The sequence below is a fragment of the Pinus tabuliformis genome, chromosome J (genome assembly GCF_031772625.1).
Source record: "Pinus tabuliformis cultivar Carrire ecotype Pingquan chromosome J, CPIR1, whole genome shotgun sequence".
NCBI lineage: Eukaryota > Viridiplantae > Streptophyta > Pinopsida > Pinales > Pinaceae > Pinus > Pinus tabuliformis.
This window is the reverse complement of record NC_142295.1, coordinates 1,180,705,813-1,180,731,938: the sequence shown is the minus strand read 5'-3', so window position 1 is coordinate 1,180,731,938 and position 26,126 is coordinate 1,180,705,813. Positions and strand designations below refer to the sequence as shown.

Genomic DNA, 26,126 nt, shown 5'->3' with positions numbered 1-26,126 from the left:
CTCGACCTCCTTGAAGGACATTCATCACTCTCTCTCATCCAAGCAAACGAGGAACAAGAAGAAGGCAAGCAAAGAAGGAAGAGGACAAAGGAGACTTGTTTTTGGGATATTTCTCTCTCACACGTGCAAAGGAAGGCTATGGTTTTTGCAACAGATCTAGGATTTTCTTCTACAAGTTTGATCTTGAAGAAGGGAAAGAAAGAAGGTCAAGTGAATGTCACAAAAAACCATCCTCAGGCTCCAGAAGGAAGAGAAAGCTAAGCGAAGGTCTAAGGAAGCCTTAGAAGGCTAAACGAAGCTCACACATGTGGCAGTGACAACTGTTGGAGGGCCGAAAATTTCAGGTCTACAGTAGAGGCTGAAATTCTATAGCTGGAGGTCGAAGTTGTGCTACTGGAAGAGATTTGACTGGGTTTGACTTGTTCAAGGAAAGCACATCATCCAGAAAGGTTGTACTTGGTCTTGGTCTAGAGGTCTTGGAATTCGACAATTGAAGAATCTATAAGGAAGAGAAGAGATTTGTGGGTTTTCCTCTCAATTGGAGAGGTTTTGGCCCTGGCTTGCAGCCTATATTCTGTGTTCTTGTTCTTCTTGTTTTGGTAGCTATGATATACAAACATAATGATAAGTAAAGAAGTTAATAAGTAAGAAAAAGTTAAAATACATTAAAAGCAGTTATCAAGGAAAGATAAATCACTCTAATCATTGCCCTATAGATTTCTCAACATAGACCCCACTTGGTTTTTGGAGAAAAGAAGGCTATGCACATTAGAGAAAAAGGGAAAATTAGTTTGCTAGTGGAATGTGGGGGCCACAAGGAAGGGGGTTCGAACCACATGAAGAATTCGCACTAGAAGAGAGAGGAGAGAGAGAAAGGAGGTGCGAACTAGTGGAGATTAGGGCTCACCAAGAGAGAAGAGACCAACACTTATAAATATCACAAGGAGGCTCTCATTCTTCATATTTTTTCCTATCTATCTCATGAGATCGAACTCTCTTGGAGCTGTCGAGCACAAGAAGGGAAGTGCGGGAGGTGCGAACTAGTGGAGATTAGGGCTCACCAAGAGAGAAGAGACCAACACTTATAAATATCACAAGGAGGCTCTCATTCTTCATATTTTTTGCTATCTATCTCATGAGATCAAACTCTCTTGGAGCTGTCGAGCACAAGAAGGGAAGTGCTGCTTAGTACAAGAATTCTAAGCGAAAATTCCGCCCTCATTTCGAAAAACTTCGAGTGTCTTCTTAGTGAGGAATTTGGGAGTCCAATTCAGGGGTCCACTTGAGATGTTTGCATAAGTTTCACCTAGTTTTGTATGTTCTCTTGGGCGCAGAAGGTAGTTTGCATTCGCTGATTGGAGTAGCTCCCCTTGATTGGAGATTCTTGGAATTTGCAGGAGTACTTTATTTAATATCCAATAATAATAATAATAATAATAAATCAATAAATAATAATAATAATAATAATAATAAAGTAAATAAAATAATATTAATATAAATAGAATAAAAATTAACGAAGAATAGATAAAATAACAATTAACGAAGAGAAAATATATGAATAAATAAATAAAACAACAAATAACAAAGAAAAGGTAAAATAAATAACGAAGAAAATGTAATAATAAATAAATAAAATAAAAGTTGGCATGGACACATGGATGGTGTACATGTAGATCCCTTTCCAACCCCTTATGATTTTTAGAGCCATTTGTTTTATTTAATCACGAAGAAGGGGGAAGAAGAGGCAAGCATTCATTCACTCATTCTTGAGGAAGGAAATGCTCGAGAGAATAGATCATTGGCAGTAGTAAGTTGGTTGAGGGCTCTAAATTTTGTCTCGGATGAGTGGCAAATCTTTGTCCAGAGTATCTTGGGCAGAGCAACATTGCCAAATTGGGATGAGATGTGGGCAGCTCTGAAACAAGAAGAGCTGAGGAGAGACTTGCTCAAGGTCAAACTTGACAGGAGTAGCAGCAGCAGTGGGTCGAAGCCTAAAGTGGAGGAAGAGGATAACGCAACCCTTGCATCGAAGGGAAAGCAGGGGCAACAAAGACGAAAGGACGTCTCCAAGGTGAAGTGCTTCAGATGTGGCGAGATGGGCCACTATGCATCCTAGTGTCCTTTGAAGAAAAATGACAAGGATGAGAAGCATGATCCCAATGTTGCAGCCGCAAAGATTGAACATGAGGAGTTTGCCATGACAACCAAGATACCTCCAGGAGGTAGGTGGGATGATATAGAACTGCAGTTTGATAGAGCTACAGATGGGCAGGATCCTTGAGGAGCCCACCTCTTGGATCATCACCTTGCTACAGGAGCCCATGATCAGTAGTAGCGGGATGGTGGAGTTTCAGTTGGTGCCATGGAGTGTTGATTCGACAGATGCAGTGGCTAGGAGAGTCAAAGACTGAGCAACGCAGAGTAGAGAGGCAGCAGTGCAAGGAGGCATAGTGCAGAGCTTCAGCAATGCAGTGGCTTCAAAGGCAGCATGGGACTAGCAGCACTGAGGATTTCAGCATCGAGGAGTATCCACTAGATACTTGTCCAGTTTTGGGTGTTTTCAGTTGCTTCTTTCAGCAACTAAGTTGCAGTACGGATGCAGTGTTAGCAGTGGCAGTGTTAGTAGCAGAGTAGATGCAACATTTGAGAGGGAGCTGCAATACATATGTAGCATTGGCAGTGGTAGTTTCAAAGGCAGCAATACAATATCTACAACAGTGCAATGGTTGGTGGACAGCATGTCAGACATCAACAGCGTAGAGGACGATGCTTCAGAGTCAGAGTAGTATGCAACAACAGTATATTGCTAGAGCACATTCCTCGCTAAGAGGGAGTGTTGATTTGGGGTAGCATCAGATGTGCTCTAAGCCTCAAATTTTGTAGGGAGGCTTGGACACAAGTATTCCAAAGAACCCTGAAAGTGTTTTGGGAAATTCCACCCAGAAGTGATTTTATTAAAATAATTAATATATTTAATGGGGTTTCTAAGTCTAAACTTAGGAAAATTAAAATATTAATGGGTATAAATCTAATTAGGGATGAAACTTCTAGAAAAATTCATGGATCAAGCCAAAACAATATGAGCCTTTGATTATGATTTAATCTAGGCCGTTGGTTGTCCAATGGGAAGATATAACAAGGGGCTTGAGGGTCATTTGGAAAACACACAGAGAGATTGAGAAAATCGATTTTCTGAAGTGAGAAGTTCTCAGGAGGAAAATCGATTGAGGAGATCTTGTAGCAGAGGGGCAGTGAGAATCTGGGAGAAGGAATTTCTGGAGAGTACGAGGCAGAAGGAGAACAAAAAAACGTCTGGAGGAAGGCTGACACTGGCCAACACAATCCTTGAGGGGAAGTTGAGTTCTTGCTGAGGGAACTCGAAATGCAGTTTCCAGAAGCTAGGGTGTGAACCTGGGAGGCAGAAGGTCGATTTCTCAGCCAGCAGAGGATCCAGAGGAGAGGCAGCATAATAACCAGGAGGGGTGACGCAGAGAGTGACATAGAGCCTCCAAAGCAGCAGGATCAATCATTGGTTCTCCAGTGACAGGGTGAGATCATTTCACCAGTCTTTTGTTCAGTATTCTCTCTGTATTGGGTTGCTAGTTCAACATCCTAGAATTGTTTTAGAGTTTCTCCTGCATAATAATAAAACCCTCAGAGTTGCTGCACCATTTTCTTGCATTGGGTTTTTCTGGGGACTTTTGTCCAAAAATAATTGTGTCCTATGTGTTTCTATTTTCCTTGCTCAGTTTCTATGTTTTAGAATCATAATTAAATTGGTGTAGGCTCCTTCAGTGATTTACTTCAATGTTTCATGAAGATATTTGAAATAAGCTTTCTAGGGGAAGTATATTCAGATGGTTGCAGTAGGATTCCTGAGATTGTTAGATCTAGGAATTTTCACACTTTATACTTGTTCTTGTAGACCCACTTGCAGCTAATTGGTTTGGTTCCTAATGAAGGATCAACTAGCTTCCAAGTGCCATTCTTTATGAAGGCATCATATTTTTTTTGCATTGCTTCTTTCCAATTATCATGAGAAACGGTTTCTTTGAAGGAAGTTGGTTCAAAATCTGTAGCCAAATTCAATTCACAATAATAAGAAACATTCATAACAACAGGTGAATCAAAATCGTCTACATCTCCTCCATTTTGCCTTGTTGAATTTCTTGTTCCTGTTTTTCCAACCTCATTAGGATGAACACTTTCAAGTGTTTTTGTCAGCCATTTTGGAGGACCTTTTTGAGATGGCCCAGACTGCTCAGTTGACTGAGTTGGGACTGAATCAAGATTGAGTCTCCCAATTCTGTCAATCACGTCACTCAAATTGTCATCAGTGGCTGGAGCTTCATGTGGGGGAGAGAGTGCTTCAGAAGAAGATTCAACAGATTGATCTAGTATAGGAATCCCCCCTTCAAGATGTGGAATCTCATTATCAAATTCTTGAAAGGACTTGGCATGTTCGAATCTATCCAAGTGATCAAGCTGCCGCTCAACAACATTGTCAACCTTGGAAGATTCAAGAAAGATCACATCTCTAGACACTACAAACTTCTTATTAACTTCATCATAGAGACGATATACTTTGGAGGTATTTGAATAACCCAAGAAGATACACTTACGACTCCTTGCACGAAGTTTGTTTCTTTGTTCCTTAGGTATCAAGGCATAACATGTGGAACCAAAGACCTTGAGATGCTTTACCAAAGGAATGTGGCCATACCACATTTCATAAGGAGTCTTGTTTCTAATAGCACTAGATGGACATCTATTCTTTACATACACAGCACCTAGAACTGCATCAGCCCAAAATATCAATTTTACATTCTTGAAAAACATCATGGAATGTACCATATTGAAGATTGTCCTGTTCATTCTTTCAGCTACTCCATTCTGTTGGGGATTATAAGGCACAATTGTTTGATGTTTGATCCCATGCTGGCGAAGATAGTTTTCAGATTCATTTGAATTGTATTCTTTTCCATTATCAATGCGAATAGAGCCAATATGAGATTGTGCATCATTTTCAATCCATGCTTGAAAGTTCTTGAATGTTTGAAAAGCATCAGATTTGTTCTTCAATAAATAGACCCAACACATTTTGGTGTAGTCATCAACAAATTTCATCATATATTTATTTCCATTTGCAGAAGGAACAAGCATTGGACCACATAAGTTTGAATGAATAAGTTCAAGTTTTCTATGTGCTCTGGAATGTGAATCATGAAAAGACTGTTTGCTGTGCTTTCCTAAGATACAAGCATCACATTGCTTAAGTTTCCTAGGAATTGTAGGCAAACCAGTAACACCACTTTTCTTCAACATGCGAAGGTTGTCATAATTGAAGTGTCCAAATCTAGCATGCCATAAAAGACTTGAGTGAAATGTACCTTCATCATAATGAGAATTGTATGAGAAGTTTTGTGCACGAGTAGAAGTACCTTGTAGCTTTAGAAGTCTTTCTTCTTCTATCCCCATCATGACAAGTGAGCGATTTGATGCTTTTCTGACCTCAACCTTGCCATCAAACATATGAATGGAGTGTCCTTGCTAGCGGATGTGGACCAAAGACAACAAGTTTCTCCTCAGCTTCGGGAGATATAAAACATCATGCAAAAGAAAGTCTGAAAGACCAGGCAGTTTGAGCTTGATTGTGCCAAGCCCTGATGGCTTGAGTTTTGACTTGTCTGCAAAGTATACTGCTCCATCAACATTGTCAGTAAATTATTCAAAAAAATCTCTTCTAAAAGTCATGTGGCAAGTTGCTCCTGAATCAAGCAACCAATCATTTTTCCAAGAAGCAAGTGAAGCATTAAACAAGTCTTCAGTTACTCCAATATTACAATGTGCCACAACATAGTGAGTGGATTCGGGTGCTTTACCTTTCCCTTTGTCATTGGTTTTACCTTTGGCTTCATTTCTTTCCTACTCAATTATGTCCCAAGGCAACTTACATGTGGATGCATCATGTCCATCTCTATTTTAGCGTATGCAATGAAGATCAGACTTTTCTCCTTGAAATTGTCTGCCATCCCCCCTGCCTTTAAAATTTCTTCTTCCTCTTCCTCTTCTGCCACCTCTTCCTCTAGAAGAATTTTGAGCATGATTCTTCTCTCTATGTGCAAGACACACAACTTTTGAAAAAGACCGAGGAGCTGTCTTCTTCCCAAAATCCTTCTCTCTCTCAGCAAACTTTTTCTCAAGGGAGTCAAAGGTAATCTCCTTGAGGTTTCCACTTTCTTGCAATGACTCAAGATAATTTGAATAAGTAAGATATAGTGGCTTGACATAAGCTATGAGAGGAATGTCTATTTGAACACCAGTGGTTTTGATATCATGCATAATAGATCTTACTTCTGATGCTAAAGCAAGAGGGTCATCATTTTTCAATTCAAGGTTGAACAATTTAATCATCAATTGGACAACTTCAAGTTCAGAGTGTGAGTCATAGAGTTCCTTTAACTTTTGTAAGGCTTCAAAAGCATTTGAAAATGGTGAAATATGGCGACTCACCTCTTCATTTGCAGACGCTGCAATCAAGGCATAGGCCTTGCTGTTCTTGTTTTCCCAAATGGAAATCTCTTTATCTAAGGTGGGCGTTGCAGGTTCATTATCTCCTCCTACACAAACTCCTTTCCACGACTCATTGAAAATGAGAGTTGTTTTATCTTCCTTGATCATTTCAGATAATTCTCTTTTCCCAAGAGAACTACTCCAACAATAAATATCAATGGATGCATTTTAAATGTGTGTACTGTAAAAAAAATGTACTTTTGCTACCAATATACTGTAAGAAATTGCACTTCCGGTGGTAGTTTTGTAAAAAAAAATACAATTCTGATATAAATATGGAGTAGAGGTGTTATATGAGGGAGGGAGGGCTTATATGGGGGAGGCGGGTTTGGGCCCCGTGGTTATGACTTATGGTATGCGGGCTCAGATTCAAACAATCTAGAAGGTTATGTATTGGGGTTTGGGTATTAACAGTGGTATGATACAGGGAGCAGATTCAAACAGTGGTATGATACCGGTGGGAAGACAGTGGTAAGAGGCCCGGTGTGAGAGTTTTAACAGTGCGGGAAGAGCGCGGTGTTATGGAGGCAACGTGAACTTGACAATGGTATGCGTGATTGAGGTAAGGCGAGTGGTATTACACAGAGCATGATAGTCGAGATACCATCGGAGGCATCATTCAACACAATATTCTATTGAAACACAGTGGATTCATTGACCAACATATGGTGGTAGGCCAACATTATACCAAGAGGTGAGAGCGAGGTGATATATCATTGTATGGGTCGAGGGAGAGTGCAATAGCACCAGGGAGAGTTCTGGTGATAGAAACTGCACTGTGTGGATGGGGGAGAGCATATGGACTGACCACGCTTCCGCTGTGGAGCTACCGGGAGAGGGAGAGTGTAGTAGCACCAGTCTCCAGGTAAGGAATATCATTGTACAATATAAGCCAAAATATAAACTGTATAAAATACAAAACCTCAACCTTCACAAAAAAAACACTCAGTGGATATTCGCTGCAGCCTTGAGGAATATGAATGCACAAAATCTTGTAGAGAATATGGCAGGGAATATAGGAACAGAATATGGCAGAGAAATGACAGGAGTTACAACACATAAACTAATTTGGGAGTTGGCTCTGATACCATGTCAGGCTAGGAGGTAACTCCACAATGCGAATTGTGTTTTTGAATTAAGGTTGCTCATGGATACATACATGGAGGGAGAAACTCTTGGGGTTCACCTCCTAGTGTCTCTTCATATTCCTAATCTCCTTATTTTCTATTTACTTTATTTACATGAATTTCTTAATACCAAAGATTAGGTGTCAAGAAGAGACTAGAACATCTGTCCGCTGCTACCAAAAACTAACACTCACTCTTAGCGAGGAAGGTGTTCTCCACTACTCCCAACTTATCCTTGAAGAAGACAAACTTTGCCTTACCCAAGGCTTTAGTGAGAATATCTAGTGTTCCACGAGGACATGTCCGCCAGGGTTGGGTGCACACACCCCTCGCACCCCACGCACCCGGGACGGGGAGTCTACTGGGGGTGCGTTTCCCCATGCACCCTTTTTGGGGAGTCTTGGGGAGATGCAAGGGGGTGCGTTTCCCTAGTGTGGGGAACGAGACTCCCCAAAAGGGGTGCGTCAGGGCTTCCCATCTTAAAAGGAGTGCTTTGAGATTGATGGTCCCGATGACTTCATACAATAGATGGATGTAGAGGACCAATCATTGAGATTGAGTGCTTGATGTTGATTTTATTTTCAGTGCTCATTATCCTTTTTACTTTTCAGTTTTAACTTTTGTGTTGTGACACTAGATATTGATGACCTCAGACTGATTCTTGAATCTTGACTCTTAACTATTTTTGAGTTTGAAACTTTGAGTTATATAAATTTAGTGTTCAAACTTCAATATCTAGTATATAGTATATAGTAATATACTAGTATGTTTTGCTTTCAATTTAGGTTCTAGAATGATGAATGATGAATGATGATATGGATCAATGTATTTGAAAATTTAATTATTGAATCTCATGGTATGGATGAATAATGAGTATGTCATATGAATGATTTATGTATCAAATTGTATGATGAGGATGAATGAATGTATGTCATTGTTTAATTCAATTATGAATTTAAATTTTATGTGTGGATCAATTTTCAATTTTCAATGTATTGGTATCAGTATTACTATTACTCTATTTAATATTTATGCTTTCATTATTGAACAATGAATATGAACTTGAAATATATATATATATATATATATATATATATAATTAAAAATTAGATACCCCGACGTCCCCCCGCAGCCTCGAAATTTCCCTAAAATTTGAGGGTACTCCCACACGTCCCCCCTGTGTGTCTCCCTCCATCCGAAGTCTTGGTGGAACATTGAGAATATCTGCAATCTGCTGATTTGTGGGAACATACTGTAGCCAAATTGATCCACGCTGTACACAATCTTTGATGAAGTGGTATCTGATGTCGATATGCTTCGACCTATTGTGAAACACTGGATTCTCAGAGAGCTTGATGCAACTCTGATTATCACGGAAGATACTAGTCGAATCCAACCACTAACCAAATAGTCACACCAGTAGCTTCCGAAGCTAAATAACTTCGCATGAGGCCATGCTCGTTGCCATGTATTCACCATGAATTGACTGAGAGTATTGACTACGAAACAAATATCTGGCCTTGTGTTTACTAGATACATGAGAGATCCGATGAGCATCCTATATAGGGTTGGATCGATGTTTGCGTCTTCTGATGCGTCTATCTTTCTCTAGTTGTTAATCATAGGCATAGACATGGGTCTACAGTCTTGTATCTTGAACCTCTTTAGGATCTCCATAGTATATCCCCCTTGCCCAAGGAAGATCTCCCCATCTGTTTTCCATGCCTCATGTTCTAGGAAATAATGCATCAGTCCCAAATCCTTCATCTAGAACTCAGTTGCTAGGTCCCTCTTGCAGTCCTCTACGAGCCCTGATGACCCTATCAAGAATGGATCATTCGCATAAAGTACTAGTATGAGTGGTTCACATCCTACCATCAGATAATAGAGGTCGTAATCTGCCTCGCTCTTCACGAAGCCCATTTGCTGCAAGTAACTGCCTATCCAACCATATCATGCCCTAGGAGCTTGCTTGAGTTCGTATAATGCCCTTTTCAACCTGCAAACATGTGTATCTCTCCCATGCATCTCAAATCCCTTTGGCTGTTCAATATACACCTCTTCTATCACCCTGTTCAAGGAGGTTGTCTTGACGTCCATCTGTGAATCTTCCATCCCATCTGTGTTGCTAATGAGATCATAGACCTGATCGAAGTGTATCTGGCCACTAGAGCGAATGTCTCCTTGTAGTCTATGCCTTCCTTTTGCGAATAACCCTTGGCCACAAACCTAGCCTTATATTTATCCATGCTACCATCTGCAACATACTTGATCTTGTAGATCCATTGAGAGCCAATTATTGAACTGTCCACTGGTCAAGGCACGACCTCCCATACATCATTGACCATGATGGAGTTGTACTCCACCATGGCATCTCGATTCTCGCCACACCTGATGTTGTGCAGCCTCCTAATAACTGGAAGGCTCACAAATGCCTTGTACCTATCTGGATTTCTGTACTATCTGGTGCTCACCCTAGGAGCTTCCATGAATTCCTGCGCATCCTTCAATATCAGAAGTACATTTCTCTTTCTTCTTCCGCTGGTGGTGGTTGGAGCTTCATGCTCCTCATCCCGCCCTTGCTGCTCCGTCTGCTGTGAACTCACTGGACCACTTGAACTTGTGTTAGTGCTCATACTGGTAATAGTACTTGTGCTTTGTTGTGCTTGCAACTGTTGCTCAACCCTTGGAGCTTCTGTTGGCTCACAATGATCATCTGCTACAACTCGCGAGATCTTCTGAAGGCTTTCTCCTCCTAGAACTTAACATCTCGTCTCATGATAATCCTCTTGCTACCAAGAATGTAGATCTTGTACGACTTGGACATTTTGCTGTACCCAACAAAGTAGCCCTTCTCTGCCGTCTGATCCAATTTGGTATGTTTTTCATCCAACAAGTGACAATAACCTATACTGCCAAAGATCCTGAAGTGCTCTACCTCTAGCTTCTTTCCTGTAAAAGCCTCTTCTGGTGTGATCTTCCCCAATGCTCTGTTAGGAACCTTGTTTTGGATATACACTGCCTTGCTACATGCCTCCACCCATAGAAACTTGGGCATATCTTGGTCATATAACATTGCTCTCGTTGTTCCAACAATCGTCTTGTTCTTATGTTTTGCGAACCCATTTTGTTGTGGGTTGTATGGAGTTGTCCACTTTCCCGTGATACCCTCCTTTGCACAAAACCCCGTGAAGACCTTATTTGTGTACTCACCTCCATTCTCTGTCCGAAGTACCTTGATCTTTTTGCCTGTTATATTCTCCCTAAGAACCTTAACTCTTGGAAGCGACTAAAGACCTTGTCCTTTGTCTTCAGGAAATAGATCTAAGTTTTCCTGGAGAAGTCATCGATGAAGGTTACAAAGTACTCATAACCCCTGAGAGATCTAGTAGACAACGGGCCACAAATATCTAAGTGTTTGATCTGAAGCAAACCACTTGCTCTACTATCACTCCTTGGGATTGCTGCCTTCGTGAATTTCCCAAGCACACACCCTTTGCACATATCATCATGTTTCGTGCTCAATTTTGGAACTCCTGTCACAGTCTCCTTAAGCAACCTATGTGCTCCATGATGTAGGTGTTCCATTCTCCTATGCCATAGTTCTCCCAAGTCTTGGTTACTGTTGCTACTAATTAGTGCCTTTGGAGAATCGAACTGCAACCTGAATAACTTGTTGCTTCAAACCCCAATATGTTTGACCTTCTTCCAACTCTGGTGTTTGATGTACACCTTCTGCTCCACGAAGTAGACATCGTATCCCTTATCCTGTAGTGTACAAACTAAAATCAGCTTCATGCCTAAACCTAACACATGCAACACATTTGTAACGCTGGTATTCTTGCCTCACTCCCTTTGAATGTTGATGGTACCTCTCCCAACTAGAGTATGCTTAGTCTTTTTTCCCATCTGTATTTCGAAGTCCATCTCCTCCTTATAATTGGAGAAATATTCTTAACTCTAGTCATATGTGTCGATGCTCCACTGTCGATATACCAGACACTTGTGGATGTAGAGCTAGAGAGGTAAGCTATGAGAGCGAATTCGTCCTCCAGCTTGGAAGACAATTCCTCAATATCTGCAAAAGTTGTTTTCTACTTCCCCTTCTTTTCCTTCTTCCAGTTAGGACATTGTCTGACGTAGTGTCCTAGTTGACTGCAACTGAAGCACTTGATTTTACTCAATTCCTTCTTCTTCTTATCACCTTTTTGGCCCGATTCCTTATTGGAACCCTTCTTCGCCTTCCCTTTTCTTGCTAGGGCTACATTCTCTTGCTCCTCCTCAACCTTCGAATTTTTGTCGCTATTACTGCTACTGCCATTGACTAAGCTGAGCCTAAGCTCCTCCTGAGTGAAATCACTCCATAGGTGATCCGATCCTGATAGTGTATCTATTCCATTGATCACTTGGACGAACACATTCCACTCCTTGGAAAACATGTTCAGTGATATTCGCACCATCTCATCATCACTTGGTTTATCTCTAACTACAACCAATTCATCTTCGGTAAGTTAAAGTCTGGTGAGATAGAATATTGTGTCTTCACCCTTCTGCATCTTGATGGTCCTCAACTTTTCTCGGAGAATTAATTTCCTATTCTCCATAGGATTTTGGTACAAATTGACAATCGCGTCCCACATTTGCTTCGTTGTGTCTTTCTTTGCGATATGTAAAACAATATGGTCCATGACTCCATCAAGGATAATCCTCTTGGCTCTGGCATTTTCCTTTTTATAGGTTGTCAGCTGCATTGGATCTGTTGGTACGACTATAATGTTCTCCGCATACTCCTTTAGTCCATACTCATCCATTAGTAATGTCATTATGGCCTTCCATCCAATCTGTCATGATCTCTCAAACCTATTGCGTCCATCTCTGGAAATATGGAAATATAACGAAACCAAAAAAATAAATGTGGAGAAAATACACTGGGTTATAAACTATTTTCTTGTCTCTTCTCGTGACCTGCGCTAATTTACTCCTGCAAACCCTCTGCATTGATCTACTCTAATACCATGTGAAATTTCCTTAATTGAAACAACTAGAATTTAATCTTCTATCCACCGAAGATTATTTGTCTTCAGAAATTAATTACGGCATATAACGATTAAATCACTACTACAATTTTCACAATTATTGCAAGAATTAAGAAATAATGCACACACACAAAATAGATGACACCAATATTTTTGGACAAATGTCCTTAGAAAAACCCCAATGTGGGGAAACTAGTTCTGCAGATGAGGGTTTTATTATTAATTCTTCAACAAAATTGAGAAATACAATCAACTTGCCTCTCATTGACAAAACTCCGCCATATAATATATCCACTGGCAAAATCAATCTAGAAACCCAAGTTTCACTCCTGTAAATCAAGTTGGCCTTCTCTAGGTAATTCACATTGGCTGACTAGAAATTAAAATTCTCCTCCTTGGATATTCACATTGCCTCCTGGAACTCAATCATGTGAGTGAATCTGTCTCCTGCAACTCAAATGACTAGCTCACACTGCCTATGGGTGCTAGTTTCGACAATTGTCAACTGAAACGAGTCTTGGCTACTCACACAGAATAAACTAGCTACACACACAAGCTGAATTGGCTTCCCTCTTGTAGAATATTTCAGCCTCCCTTCCTCTTTCAGAATGTTGGAATCTATGTGGAGAATTTCTCTGGAAATTTTCTTCCCAATCTCTCTGCTAAAACCCCATTGTTGGTATCTCCCTCTGTGCCCTTGCTATCACTACAATTCGCTATTTCTAAGTGATCTCCAATGCCTCATTGACTTGCTCTTATAATCTCTTGTTGAGCAACCAATGACCATGATCTAACTACAATCGATGGCTAAGATCATCTTGACTCCTTCAAATGAATTTTTTAGAAGTCTCTAGAGCGAAATCGATTTACCTCAATTAATTTGATTTAGTTAACAAGTTTTCCTAAGTTAGACTTTGGAAAATATTTAATAATTGACTAATTAATCTAATAGAGGCATTTTCCTTAGAAACTTTTTCTGGGTCTTGGAGATAATAATCATCTTGTGTTCCTTAGCCTCTTAGACACCAATAGAGACTAGAACACTTGTCTGCTGCTACCAAAAACTAACAAAATATCCATTATGTCCAAGAGAGCTAGTGCACTTCTTAAGAAGAAGATAAGTGAGTGAATGTGTGAAGTGACTTCCCTCTATTTTTATGAGGGAAACAAAGTCACTTTTCATAATTTTACTGTTAAAATCCCTAAAAGTTTGCCTAAGCATACTAGGTTTAAAGGTCACAAGTTGACCTTAACATAGCTTTAAAACATAATAAATATATCAAAAAGTCCCACGTGTGGGAATAAATGCTCTCCACTTGAAGCTCAACTTGAAGAAAAAAGTTATTGGGGGCTAAACTCAAGAATGGTTTCGCTGAAGGTGGGAGATAAAAATACCAAATGATTTCATACAATGGTGAATTCCAAAAAGGTTAAGAAAATGTAGCTAAATAACTAAAGATTATTGCACTATAATCAAGAATACTATGAAAATAAGGGGTGGAGCTAAAATTCATTTTTAAAATAGGGAGGAAGCTTTAGAGGAACTGCTCTGCAACATTCTAAGGGTAGTTAGAGAGGCTGATATTAAAATTTTGACAAAATCAATCACTCTAGAGGAGATGAGGAGAGCAGTACTCTTTTTAAAGAAATCAAGCTCCAAGTCCAGATTGTTTCCAAGATTTTTTTTAATGACCAAGCTTGGGATGTCATCCATGAGGATCTCCTCAACATACTGGAGCAAGGGTGAACCAATATAACTTGGGAGGAGCCATTAACTCAGATTTTCGTCTTGATTCCCAAGGGAAAAATACTTCAAACATCTCTTTATTACTAATATTATCTTTGCAAAACCCCTGATAATATTGTTACTCAACTAATCTCAAACATAAAACACTTTTCAACTTTCTCGCTAGAATTATCTTGGAAGAGCAAGAATGTTTATCCTACTGAAGTAGTAGAGAATGCTCTTCTAGTGTAGGAAGCAATCCTTCGTCCTTTTGATTTTACTATTTTAGAGCAGTATCTTTGATGATGGTGCATTTGGCATTTTCTGAAGGCATTGGTATAATAACATATGGTCGTTTCTGATTTTTGCATGCATGTTTTCATCATCATAAGCATAGAATTATGCCCAAGGCTGATGTATTAAGAATTTAAGATAGACGTTGGATAGTTTTGTAGACATCGTATGATGACCAGTGTTATCAGAAATGGACCAGAACTAGTGGAACCGGCTGGTCTGACTGGTTTGGGGGTCAAACTAGTCTGGTTCGAGGTCTGGAACTGGAAATGGCTGGTGTGGTGTTGAATTGGCCTTTTCTCATTGAATCGACCGGTTCCATACCAATTGACTAGAGATGTTCCAAACACAATTTTTTTTGTTTTTAAACAAGATTTTTTGAGTAGGATAGCCTAATATTCAAGCCTAGGGCCCTAGTATTGCTATGCAATTCATAGTAATGTTAAATCCTTAAAGTGACATAAAAGTGGCGTTCTCCTTTATCTTTCATTTTCATGCTTTTGGGATGAAAATGAAAAATAAAGGAAAATGTCACTTTTACTTAAATTTTTAAGATTACCATGAAATGACTCACGATGTTTGAGAGTGGTTCCAACCTCATTGGATTTCACATGGAGAAAGTAGAATTTAAGATCTCACTCAAATTCCAGTAGACTTAATAGTTTTTCAGCATTTTAGGATTAGGGGGATTGCAACTTTTCCATTAGATTTTGTCATGTACGAGGGTATGGAAATAGTATTTAATCAAGAGCATCATGCCCTCTATGTACCTTGATGTTAGTGGGATTGGTTGTCGGGCTCCTCTATGATGATCCTACTAAAAATGTACCCATCACTCAAACAAAATCTTGACATGACATGCTACGTTTTTTCTATCTTATTTTAATGCTTAGAGGGTGATATTGATGACGAAGATCCCATGTAGGCAATGATTTTGATGATATGTAGGTATTTGTTGTAGCATGGTTTTTTTTGGATGCTAGAGGTGTTAAATTTGGCAACTAGGGCCAAACACCACTTTGGACAGTTCTTATGAGGTAGCTGATATTTTTCTGGGATTCCTCTTTCCGAGAGGTGTAGGATTGATCTAAAGATCATCCCATTCTGACATGTACAAATGAAGTTATGAATTTATTTTGATTATGGACAAATTGTCAAGGTTGGCCAGCCATCAAATTAACCTCCTACAACCTTCAATGTTGCATATAAATACAAGGTGCTTCCTCCTCATTTTGGCATCTCATCTCATTCATCTTTCTCTCTCTCATCATGATTGGGTACGGATTTCTGGGCCTCTCTCTCTCCACATGTGCAAAAGGAAGACTGTTTTTTCTAGTTGTTGCGTTGACCAAATTTGACCGAATTTTCAGGAGGCCAAAATTTCAGGAGACCGAAATTTCAGGTGGCTGACTTTGACCAGCGTTGACTCTGTTTGACTTTGTTTTTGTGAGGGAGACTTCTGTTTGGGCATGCTACTATTTTGAACACAAAAATTGAGAAAGTTTGACCCCTGCGCTGACCAACATTGACTATCATAATTCAGGTTGCTGCGTTGACTTTTGTTGACCAAATTTGACTGGTTATTTTCGCACTGTTTTGGGCTGCATTATCTTGCTGTTGGAGGCCGAGTTGACCAAGGTTGACCGACCTGTTTTGGAGGTCAATTTCAGCCCTGTTGACCAACATTCACTTTTTAGTTAGGGCTTTCTGTTTCTGCTGTTGTGATTGATCAGTTTGGGCAAGTGAATATTGTAAATTGTACTCTCTCTCTCTACTGAACTTTGAAGAATTATAAGAAGAGTTGATCAAGGGTTTCCCCACATCGGAGTTTGTCCCTGGCTGGTGCCATATCTTGTGTCCTCCTGTGTTGACTTGTCTTCTACTGTTATTGTTTATGTTCTATCTTCATTTTTCTATCATGTTGATGTGATTGCTATACTGGATAAAGAAAATTGAAGTAAAATTTCTCTAAGCATAGAACATACCATTGTTATCCTAAAATTAACATGGTATCAGAGCTAAGGTGAAGACAAAGCCCAAGCAAGAGTGAAGAGCAATCGCTAAGAGGAGCAATTACTGATCAAGAACAAGTCTCAATGGCCTCCACATCCTACTTCAAGTCTGATGATAAGCTTCATGATAAGTCTGATTATCATGCATGGAAGATTTCTCTTGATTTGACTTTAGAAGAGCAAGATGTCATGGATTATGTGCAGGGAAAGATTCTGGAACCTCCTTCAAATGCACCAGTTGCTGCGAAGACAAAGTACAAGAAGGGTGAAGTCAAAGCCAAGAAGATCATCAGGGATTCTATTCATAAGAACTTAGTTGCTTACATCTCTGATTTGAATACATCAAAGGAGATATATGACAGGTTGGTTGGCATGTTCAAATCTAGCAATGCAAATCAAATTCTTTTCCTCAAGAACAAGCTGAAGGATATAAAGAAGGGAAAAGGTGAGGATATTCAATCCTACTTCATGAGGATTACCGAGATAAAAAATGATCTTCTTTCGATTGGTGAAGCTATTGCTGACAGGGAGCTCACTCTCATTGCCCTTGGAGGTCTTCCTCCTGAATGGCATGTGTTCAACACTACTATTCTCAATAACGACAAAATTCCAGGTTTTGAAGAATTGCTGACTAGATGTTGTGAAGAAGAAACAAGGATGATGGAATTGGAGATGCCTCCGAACAGGAATAATCCAACCAGATTCTCTGCTCATGCCAAGAGGAAGAACAATGCAGGTTCAAAGAAGCAAAGTTGAGGAAGACCGGGATTCAAAAATGGAAACAAGGGAAGATGCTTCGTTTGCAACAAGTTTGGTCACTATGCCCGGTAGTGTCCAAATAGAAGGGACACATCTCATGATGATGATCACAATCATTCCTGGGGCTATAACAACAACCAAAGGAATGGTAGGTTCAACAACAAAGGGAAAAGGAATGCTTCCGCTACTCAACTTGGAAATGATCGAGCTTCTAAAAGAACAAAAAACTCCAGGTATGATGAGTCTAATGTTGTAAATTCTAAGAAAAAGGAATTTTATCTTATATCTGCCCTCTCTACTACCTCCACTCTGGATACTTTGGGAAATTGGTTGATTGATAGTGGTGCCTTAAGGCACTTCACCGGGTACAAGGAAGCTCTTTCAAATCTGATAGAGAAGGATACAAATTTGGAAATTATCCTTGGAGACAATGCCACCTATCTGTGAAGGGAGTTGGGAATGTTACCCTTCAATTGAATCAAGGTAACACCGTTCATCTTCAAGAAGTACTATATGTACCTGATCTAAAGAAGAATCTAGTGTCTATCTCGGCGATGGAAGACAAAGGATTCAAGGTGGCATTCATCGATGGAAAGGTACGTGTGTGGAAAATAAATTTCAAAGAAGCATTTACTCTTGGATTCAGGGTTGACAATTTATATCAAGTTGGAGGAAGTCCATTGGGAGCCATGTCTTGTGACACATCTCTTCAATCCGAACTATGGCATTGGAGGTTTGCTCATCTTCACTATAAGGCTCTACCCGATGCAAGGAAGATGGTTACAGGTATGCCCGAATTCAAAATAGAGCATGAAGGTGTATGTCAGGGATGTGTCGAGGGAAAACATACAAGGGGACCATTCCCCTCAAGTGATAGCAAGACCACAAACATTTTGCAATTGGTTCATTCTGATCTATCTGGTATGTTGCCTGTGACATCATTAGGAGGATATTTATATTATGTTGTCTTTGTGGATGAATTCTCTCGCAAAACTTGGATATATTTCTTGAAGAAGAAGGACGAAATATTCTCATGGTTCCATGCCTTCAAAGCCTTGGTGGAAAATCAAACAGGGAAGAAGATCAAGATATTAAGGACAGATAATGGAATCGAGTATGAGTCAAATGAATTTAATGACTATTGCAGGGAAGCTGGCATTAAGAGGGAGACTACTACTGCATATTCTCCTGAGAAAAATAGTGTTGTTGAAAGGAAGTATCATTCCATTATAGAAGCCACTCATGCCATGCTTCATGATCAAGGACTTCCAAAGTTTCTTTGGGGAGAAGCTGTCAACACTGCTGTGTACGTTCAAAATCGATGCCCTCATCAAGCATTGGACTCCAAAACTCCAGAAGAAATTTTCACCAGTAAGAAACCCGATGCTTCTCATTTTAGAATTTTTGGTAGTCCCGTATACTTTCATGTGCCTGGTCAAAGAGAAGTAGAGTTGAGTCATGATGTCACCTTCGATGAGGATGCTGCCCTAAGGAAGATTAGCAGCCTTCCTATTCCAAGGAAGGAAAAAGAAGCAAATGTAGAAAATCAAGGAGATTCGCAGGATGAGCCTGCTCGATGTTGAAGAACCGATGGATCCCATTTATCCTCCTCCTCATGAGCCCTCCTCCTCCAAAAGGAGATCCTCATAGCTGAGGGAAACTCTCGAAGATGCCAAGAGACATGTTGCATCGAGGGGTACATTTCGTGAAAGCAAGAAGCCTAATAGGTACCAAGGGTACTTAACTGCTATGAGCACCATTATTCAGTCTGAACCTTGCTCATTCGAAGAAGCTGTGAAGAAACAAGATTGGAAGGATGTTATGAACGAAGAGTTCAAGTCAATTATGAAGAATGATGTCTGGGATGTTGTCTCTAGACCCCAGGACATATCTGTTGTCACCTCTAAATGGCTCTACAAGATCAAGCATGGTGCTAATGGAAGTGTTGAGAAGTTCAAGGTCAGATTTTTTGCTTGAGGCTTCTCTCAAAAGGAAGGTGTAGATTATGATGAGATATTTTCACTCGTTGCTCGCTACACCACCATCCGTTCGATTATAGCCCTTGCTACCTCGCAAGGATTGAATCTACACCAGATGGATGTCAAGACTGCCTTCTTGCATGGTTCACTTAAAGAGGAAGTCTATGTGGAACAACCTAAGGGGTTGGAAGTTCAAGATCATCAGACACATGTATGTAGGTAGAAGAAAGACCTCTATGGGTTGAAGTAAGCACCCCGGGCTTGGTATGAGAGGATCAATAGCTATCTGATGATGCTGGGATTTACAAGAAGTGAAGCTGATCTGAACCTTTACTTTAAGGTTGAGAATGATAGACCTCTCATCTTGGTACTCTATGTGGACGATCTCTTTCTGACAGGTGCAGACCCTCTTATTCATCAATGTAAGAGAGAGTTGGCTTCCGAATTTGATATGAAGGACCTAGGACTGATACATTACTTCCTAGGTTTGGAGGTCTGGCAAAATCCAAGGGAGATTTTCCTTTCTCAAGGAAAATATGTTGTGAAGCTACTTGAAAGATTTGGGATGGTGGACTGCAAGTCTGTGACTACTCCGATGGAACTTAACTTCAAGAAGTTATGCGGAAGTGCTGCTGGGTCCGATTTGGGAAATCCTTCTGAGTATCGTCAACTCATAGGGGCCCTCATGTTCTTGGTGAAATCTTGTCCAGATATATGTTTTGTAGTGAACACATTGAGTCAGTTTATGGTCAAGCCTCATCATATACATTGGATTGCTGCCAAGAATCTCTTGAGGTATCTTTGGGGCACAATCGCTTATGGACTGAGATACACTGCCAGGGATGTGAAGCTCCATGGTTACTATGATGCAGACTAGGCAGGCAGTATGGTGGATCGCAAAAGCACATCAGGATGTTGCTTCTCTCTAGGTTCTGCTTCAATATCATGGATGAGCAGGAAGCAGAAGTCGGTTGCTTTAAGCACCGCTGAGGCTGAATACATTGCTGCTAGTTTGGCCTCCTGTGAAGTTGTCTGGTTGAGGAATCTCTTTAGTGAGCTGTTTGGACATGTGTTGGATACCACCGTGATCTTCTGTGACAACCAGAGTGGGATTCGTCTTTTTGAGAATCCCGTGTTTCATGATCGCTCCAAGCATATTGATATCAGGTACCACTTTATCTGGGATATGGTACAGTGGGGAGCAATAAGGCTCCATCATATTGGGACCGATGAGTAGGTCGCCGATATTATTACGAAGCCCCTTGGGAAGGTCAAATTCTTAACCTTCTATGAATGACTTGGAGTCATGGAGAGACCCTCTTATGAGGGTCTAGTATGAGATGGATAGTGAGCTCTGGGAGCTACAGGGGGGCTTGGGGTACTTCTTGGAGCGATGAGCGACCATAGGGTGACTCACCCTCCCCTAGTGGTGTGTTGTGTACAGCGTGAATGTTTCACCTTCCCCGGTGATACCCCATGGTGGCATATGCATAGGCTGAGTGGTTCACCCTCCCCTATGGCATATGAGTAGGATAAATGGTTCACGTTCCACTGCTGGCACATCCTACCCATGCAGTTCGGCATTCATGGGAAGTACCTCTCATTTGGCCAATGAGTACGGAAACGAGGATAGGGACCATAGTACTACCGATGGACACATCGTGTACTACTGTATTCCCTATGCTAGGATGTTGATATTGATCTTGGATCAATGGAAACTGACTATGGGTCAATTAAGAGTGGTATGACACACTCTCTGTTGTTGGAGACTGACTTCGGGTCAATGGAGAATGGTATGATACATTCTCGATCATTTCTTCTTTCTTCATGGTTCAGCAGAGCAGTGCAGTGACAGGGATGGTACAAATTGTCAGACAGTTTGGCAGGTGATGTTCTCCCTAGTTGAGAGGGAGTGTTAAATTTGGCAACTAGGGCCAAACATCACTTTGGACAACTCTTATGAGGCAGCTAATATTTTTCTTGGATTCCTCTTTCCGAGAGGTGTAGGATTGATCTAAAGATCATCCCATTCTGACATGTACAAATGAAGTTATGAATTTATTTTGATTATGGACAAATTGTCAAGGTCGGCTAACCATCAAATTAGCCTCCTCCAGCCTTCAACGTTGCATATAAATACAAGGTGCCTCCTCCTCATTTTGGCATCTCATCTCATTCATCTTTCTCTCTCTCATCTTGATTGGGTACGGATTTCTGGGCCTCTCTCTCCACACGTGCAAAAGGAAGACTGTCTTTTCTAGCTGTTGTGTTGACCAGATTTGACCGAAATTTCAGGAGGCTAACTTTGACTAGTGTTGACCTTGTTTGACTTCGTTTTTGTGAGTGAGACTTCTGTTTGGGTAGGTCGCTGTTCTGGGCACAAAAATTGAGGCAGTTTGACCCCTGCGTTGACTGCCCTAATTCATGTTTCTGTGTTGGCTTTTGTTGACCAGATTTGATTGGTTATTTTCGGACTGTTTTGGGCTGCATTATCTTGCTGTTGGAGGCCGAGTTGACCAAGGTTGACTGACCTGTTTTGGAGGTCAATTTCAGCCCTGTTGACCAGTGTTGACTTTTTGGTTAGGGCTTTTTGTTTCTACTGCTTTGACTGATCAGTTTGGGCAAGTGAATATTGTAAATTGTACTCTCTCTCTCTACTGAACTTTGAATAATTATAAGAAGAATTGATCAAGGGTTTCCCCACATTGGGGTTTGTCCTTGGCTGGTGCCATATCTTGTGTCCTCTTGTGTTGGCTTGTCTTCTACTATTATTGTTTATGTTCTATTTGCATTTTACTATCATGTTGATGTGATTGCTATTCTGGATATGACATTGGGCTAATAAAGAAAATTCAAGTAAATTTGCTCTAAGCATAGAACATACCATTGTTATCCTAAAATTAACAAGAGGCCATATAGAGCCTGATTTTCAGTTCAAAGCTGGATTGCACTTGATGCTATTTTGGTTATGTGCATGCTTGCCTCCTATCTAAATGAGAACTTTTTGCTTATTTTTGTATAAATGGTTTTGGTTTTAAAATTTGAATATTTTATACGTTTTTGGTCGACTGGTTTTTTGGTCTCTTTTTTTTTACCAGTTTTGACTCTTTCCTGGTTCAAAGGCTTTTTTTGTTTCGATCACCGGTTCGGTTCCCACTACATTGATGATGATAGGTAGGAGTCTGTGTTGGTCACATCTACGACTAGCTGGTGGAATGTATAATTAGTTCTACGCATAATGAATTTGCTATTATTGGCCAGGTGTATGCCTAGGTATTATTTTTGGTTTTATTACCCTTGTTTATCACAGGCCAGTGTTATAATAAATCTATTTGGGTTGTGCAAAGTGTTGTTCATTCAGTGCACAACCTTATAGTTTTTAACATTTTCTCGTCTGGCGAGTTGCCTTGCAGTTCTGCGTACATCCATCTTGTGCCTGTGTTTATATCGTCAAGGGATAGAGTCAACTGTCACATACGAATTATCTTCCTGTATATAGGGTATGTGATGATTATGGTAGAGGAGGTAGTCTGCAGAAGGTTGAGCTGGCTTTATAATTTTCCCTACATGTGCAAGACTCCATTGTATAGACAATATTGGATTTATCATGATAGATGCTTACTGCTTGGGTAGGTTTGCATTCATTCTAACTCTATACTGTCATGTCTTTCATCTTCAGACGTTTGAGGTCTGAAAATGGATTTTAACATCATAAATAAGATCATACTTGATACTGGTCACATCTGAAATGATAATTCTTATCTATATGCCATGCAATATCATCAGTTAATTCTGAATCAGGAAAGGAACTTACCTTGTTGAAAAGATCCTGAAATCCACTTAAATCTCATATTTCTTTTGGAACTCCTTAATTTCCTGCTAAAGAATTCCTTTGACAATTTAAGGTACAAACCTTGGGCATTCTTGACTAGGCATCTGAAGGCATTTGTAGCCATCTTCTCTGCGTCTATTATTAAAAAATAATCACTTGCTATAAAAGTTTGATGTTTATGAAAATATAGTATTTTTTTTCAAAAGTACATTGTACAATGTATATGCATTTTAAATGATCTTTGAAGAAAGTTTTTGTTCAATATATATACTATAGATGACGACACAGGATTTGCATATATTTGTGCGAACATTGGTAATGGATTTGTTGAACATTGTAGGGCAAAGCAAATTCTTCACATCATAATGTTACGTATGAGGCCCAAGGTTAGCTCAAGGGCTTTACATTGTGTTTTTAGTGAGACTTCAACCTTGGTGGAGTCTGCATTAGCATCTCACTTTTACCAAATGAGCAAGCCACCATTAACGGAATCATTATTCGCATGTTTTTTTTTTGAATTTCTAATCCTGGGTGTGCCCCACTTCAACCTTGGTGGAGTCTGCATTAGCATCTCACTTTTACTAAATAAGCAAGCCACCATTAACGGAATCTCCATTTGCATGTTATTTATTTATTTTATTGAATTTCTAATCATGGGTGTGCCCCACAGCTTGTAACATGAAAATAATATACAGAAAAGAAGCATTCATATTGTTTGCATGCTATTTTTGCTTTTTAAATTTGATTGAATTTCTGAGCAATGGGTGGGCCCCACAGCTTGTAACACAAAATAAAATAATGCAGCAAAGAAGTATTCATATTGTTTGTATAATTTCACATGGAATTAGATATTGTGCCCTGCATTTGTAAAATGCTTTTGATTTACACATAAGTTATCGTGCCATGATGTATTCCGACTTCCCAATATTTTGAATTCCAACAATCACGGGAACTTTTACTAAAAGTAAATAAATACAGGAATCAACTTGATTACTACTCAAGTCACATGACATCTTAAAGTAAGACTTATTAAAATATCGATTTTATTCAAAATATAGACAATGCATGTTTGAGAGAAAGTGTAAAAAGAAGGAAAAAGGAAAATTGTGTAAAATTCAAGCAAACAAATTTTAAGCAAAATGGATTGACTGCCTGCTCAGAATGTAAATAAACTGGTTTGCAGCAATGAGGTAGTCACCATAAAAGAAAATTTTATGAGAATTTGCAGATATAATCTTTTACAGGCTGCATGCTTCTCGACGTGGTATATTGAAGCTAGGCACCTTGGGGGTTGCCATTTCTTGTTCATTGGTTGCTGTAACCCATTGGAAGGTAATTTTTGACATAGGCAACTGCAATTTCATTAATGGACAACATTCTGCAAGACAATATACCAACTTGCAGAAATAAATTGACAATTATGTCTTCATATTTGCTTTCTATTTCATCTTTTAAGGAAGATAATGAGTCATCATTTTTGCAGCAATAAAATGACATTTAAAATTGGAATAATGATTTCAGGCAATGTCCTATGCATCCCCCAAGGCATTATGGAATGTGTTGCTTGGACTGGGGCAGCGACTAGTTGCTCGTGATGATGGTAAGCAGATAATATTTTGTAAACTTACTTACGTATTTATTCAGTTGTGCAATAGATTTATTCATGCATTTTAAATTTGTATTCTATCATCCTTTTTCTGAAGAACTTGCTTGTTGAAGCATATAGCTTCTAGATGACAATTGTTGTTTTAGACTTAAACGAAATAACTTATCACTTTAAGAGTTTTCAGGGTCATGCTTAATGCTGTAATGCCAAGTAAACTGTTAAAATATTTGAAATAAGACTAAATGCAGTCCATATATGCTCCTCATTTGAAAATGCAGCTTAAATTACTTCAAATAGACACCAAACTTACAACAGATTGACATAACAGCTACAATGGAGAAGTGTAAGAATTGCATTAAGATCCTCATCCTATGAAAAATAGGAAAGCTTTAATGTTGATTTGTGGTTGCATTGGATGTGCTCTAGCCATGAAAATTGGTGGAGAGGCTAAAGCATATGAGATCTCTAAGACCTAGAAATGGTTGGGGGAAATTCCTCCCGATTTTAAAGATATTAAAATAATTAATATTTTTAATGGAGATACTAAGTTTAAACTTAGGAAAATTAAAATATTAATGGGTATTAATATAAAACTGGGTGAGAATGTTCTAAATGACATGGATCAAGCCAAATCTAATCTTAGCCGTTGATTAGAGACTTAATCACGGCCGTTGAAGACTCAACAGGAAAAGTATAAGAGGAGGTTTGAGGGTCAGTTAGAGATACACCAAGGTTGATCAGTCAGTTCGATTTTCTGAAGCAAGGCTTGCTGAAAAAATTCGAACAAGTGATTTGTTGCAGCGAGGGGTAGTGAGTACATAGAAGAGAGGCAGAGATAGTGTTTGAGAGTCAGCGCAGTGACCAGAGAGGCTGACGTAAAGGCAGCCGAAGCCACGCAGAGGCAGCTAGAGACTGGGCAGAGGCTGAGGGGCCTGCATGGGTGATGCAAAAGGCCAGAGAGATGACACAGAGAGGCAAAAGGCTGATGCAGAGGGTTCTAGAGCTAGGCTAGCAGGGCTGATGCAGAGCCTAGGAGAAGCGCTGGAAGGATTTTCATGGGGAAGACTAGTTGAATATCTGTCTCTGAGAAGAGGTATTACTGTCGTGTAAAAATCTCTGTTGGGTGAGCCAGTTTGGCACCCTAGTTGCACTTAGGAATTTGCATAATAATAAAACCCTCTG

At 39.7% G+C, this 26,126-nt stretch overlaps 1 protein-coding gene across 3 annotated transcripts in view; it reads left to right on the top strand.

The window, feature by feature from the left end:
- LOC149231281 (haloacid dehalogenase-like hydrolase family protein) overlaps positions 1-26,126 on the top strand; it is a 574,449-nt gene that overhangs the window by 78,746 nt on the left and 469,577 nt on the right. For all 3 annotated transcript variants that reach the window (XM_089379150.1, XM_089379151.1, XM_089379149.1), the window contains exons 9-10: positions 24,583-24,670; positions 24,860-24,938. In XM_089379150.1, coding sequence (XP_089235276.1) covers positions 24,583-24,670; positions 24,860-24,938 — 167 coding nt within the window. The remainder of the gene's footprint in view (positions 1-24,582; positions 24,671-24,859; positions 24,939-26,126) is intronic.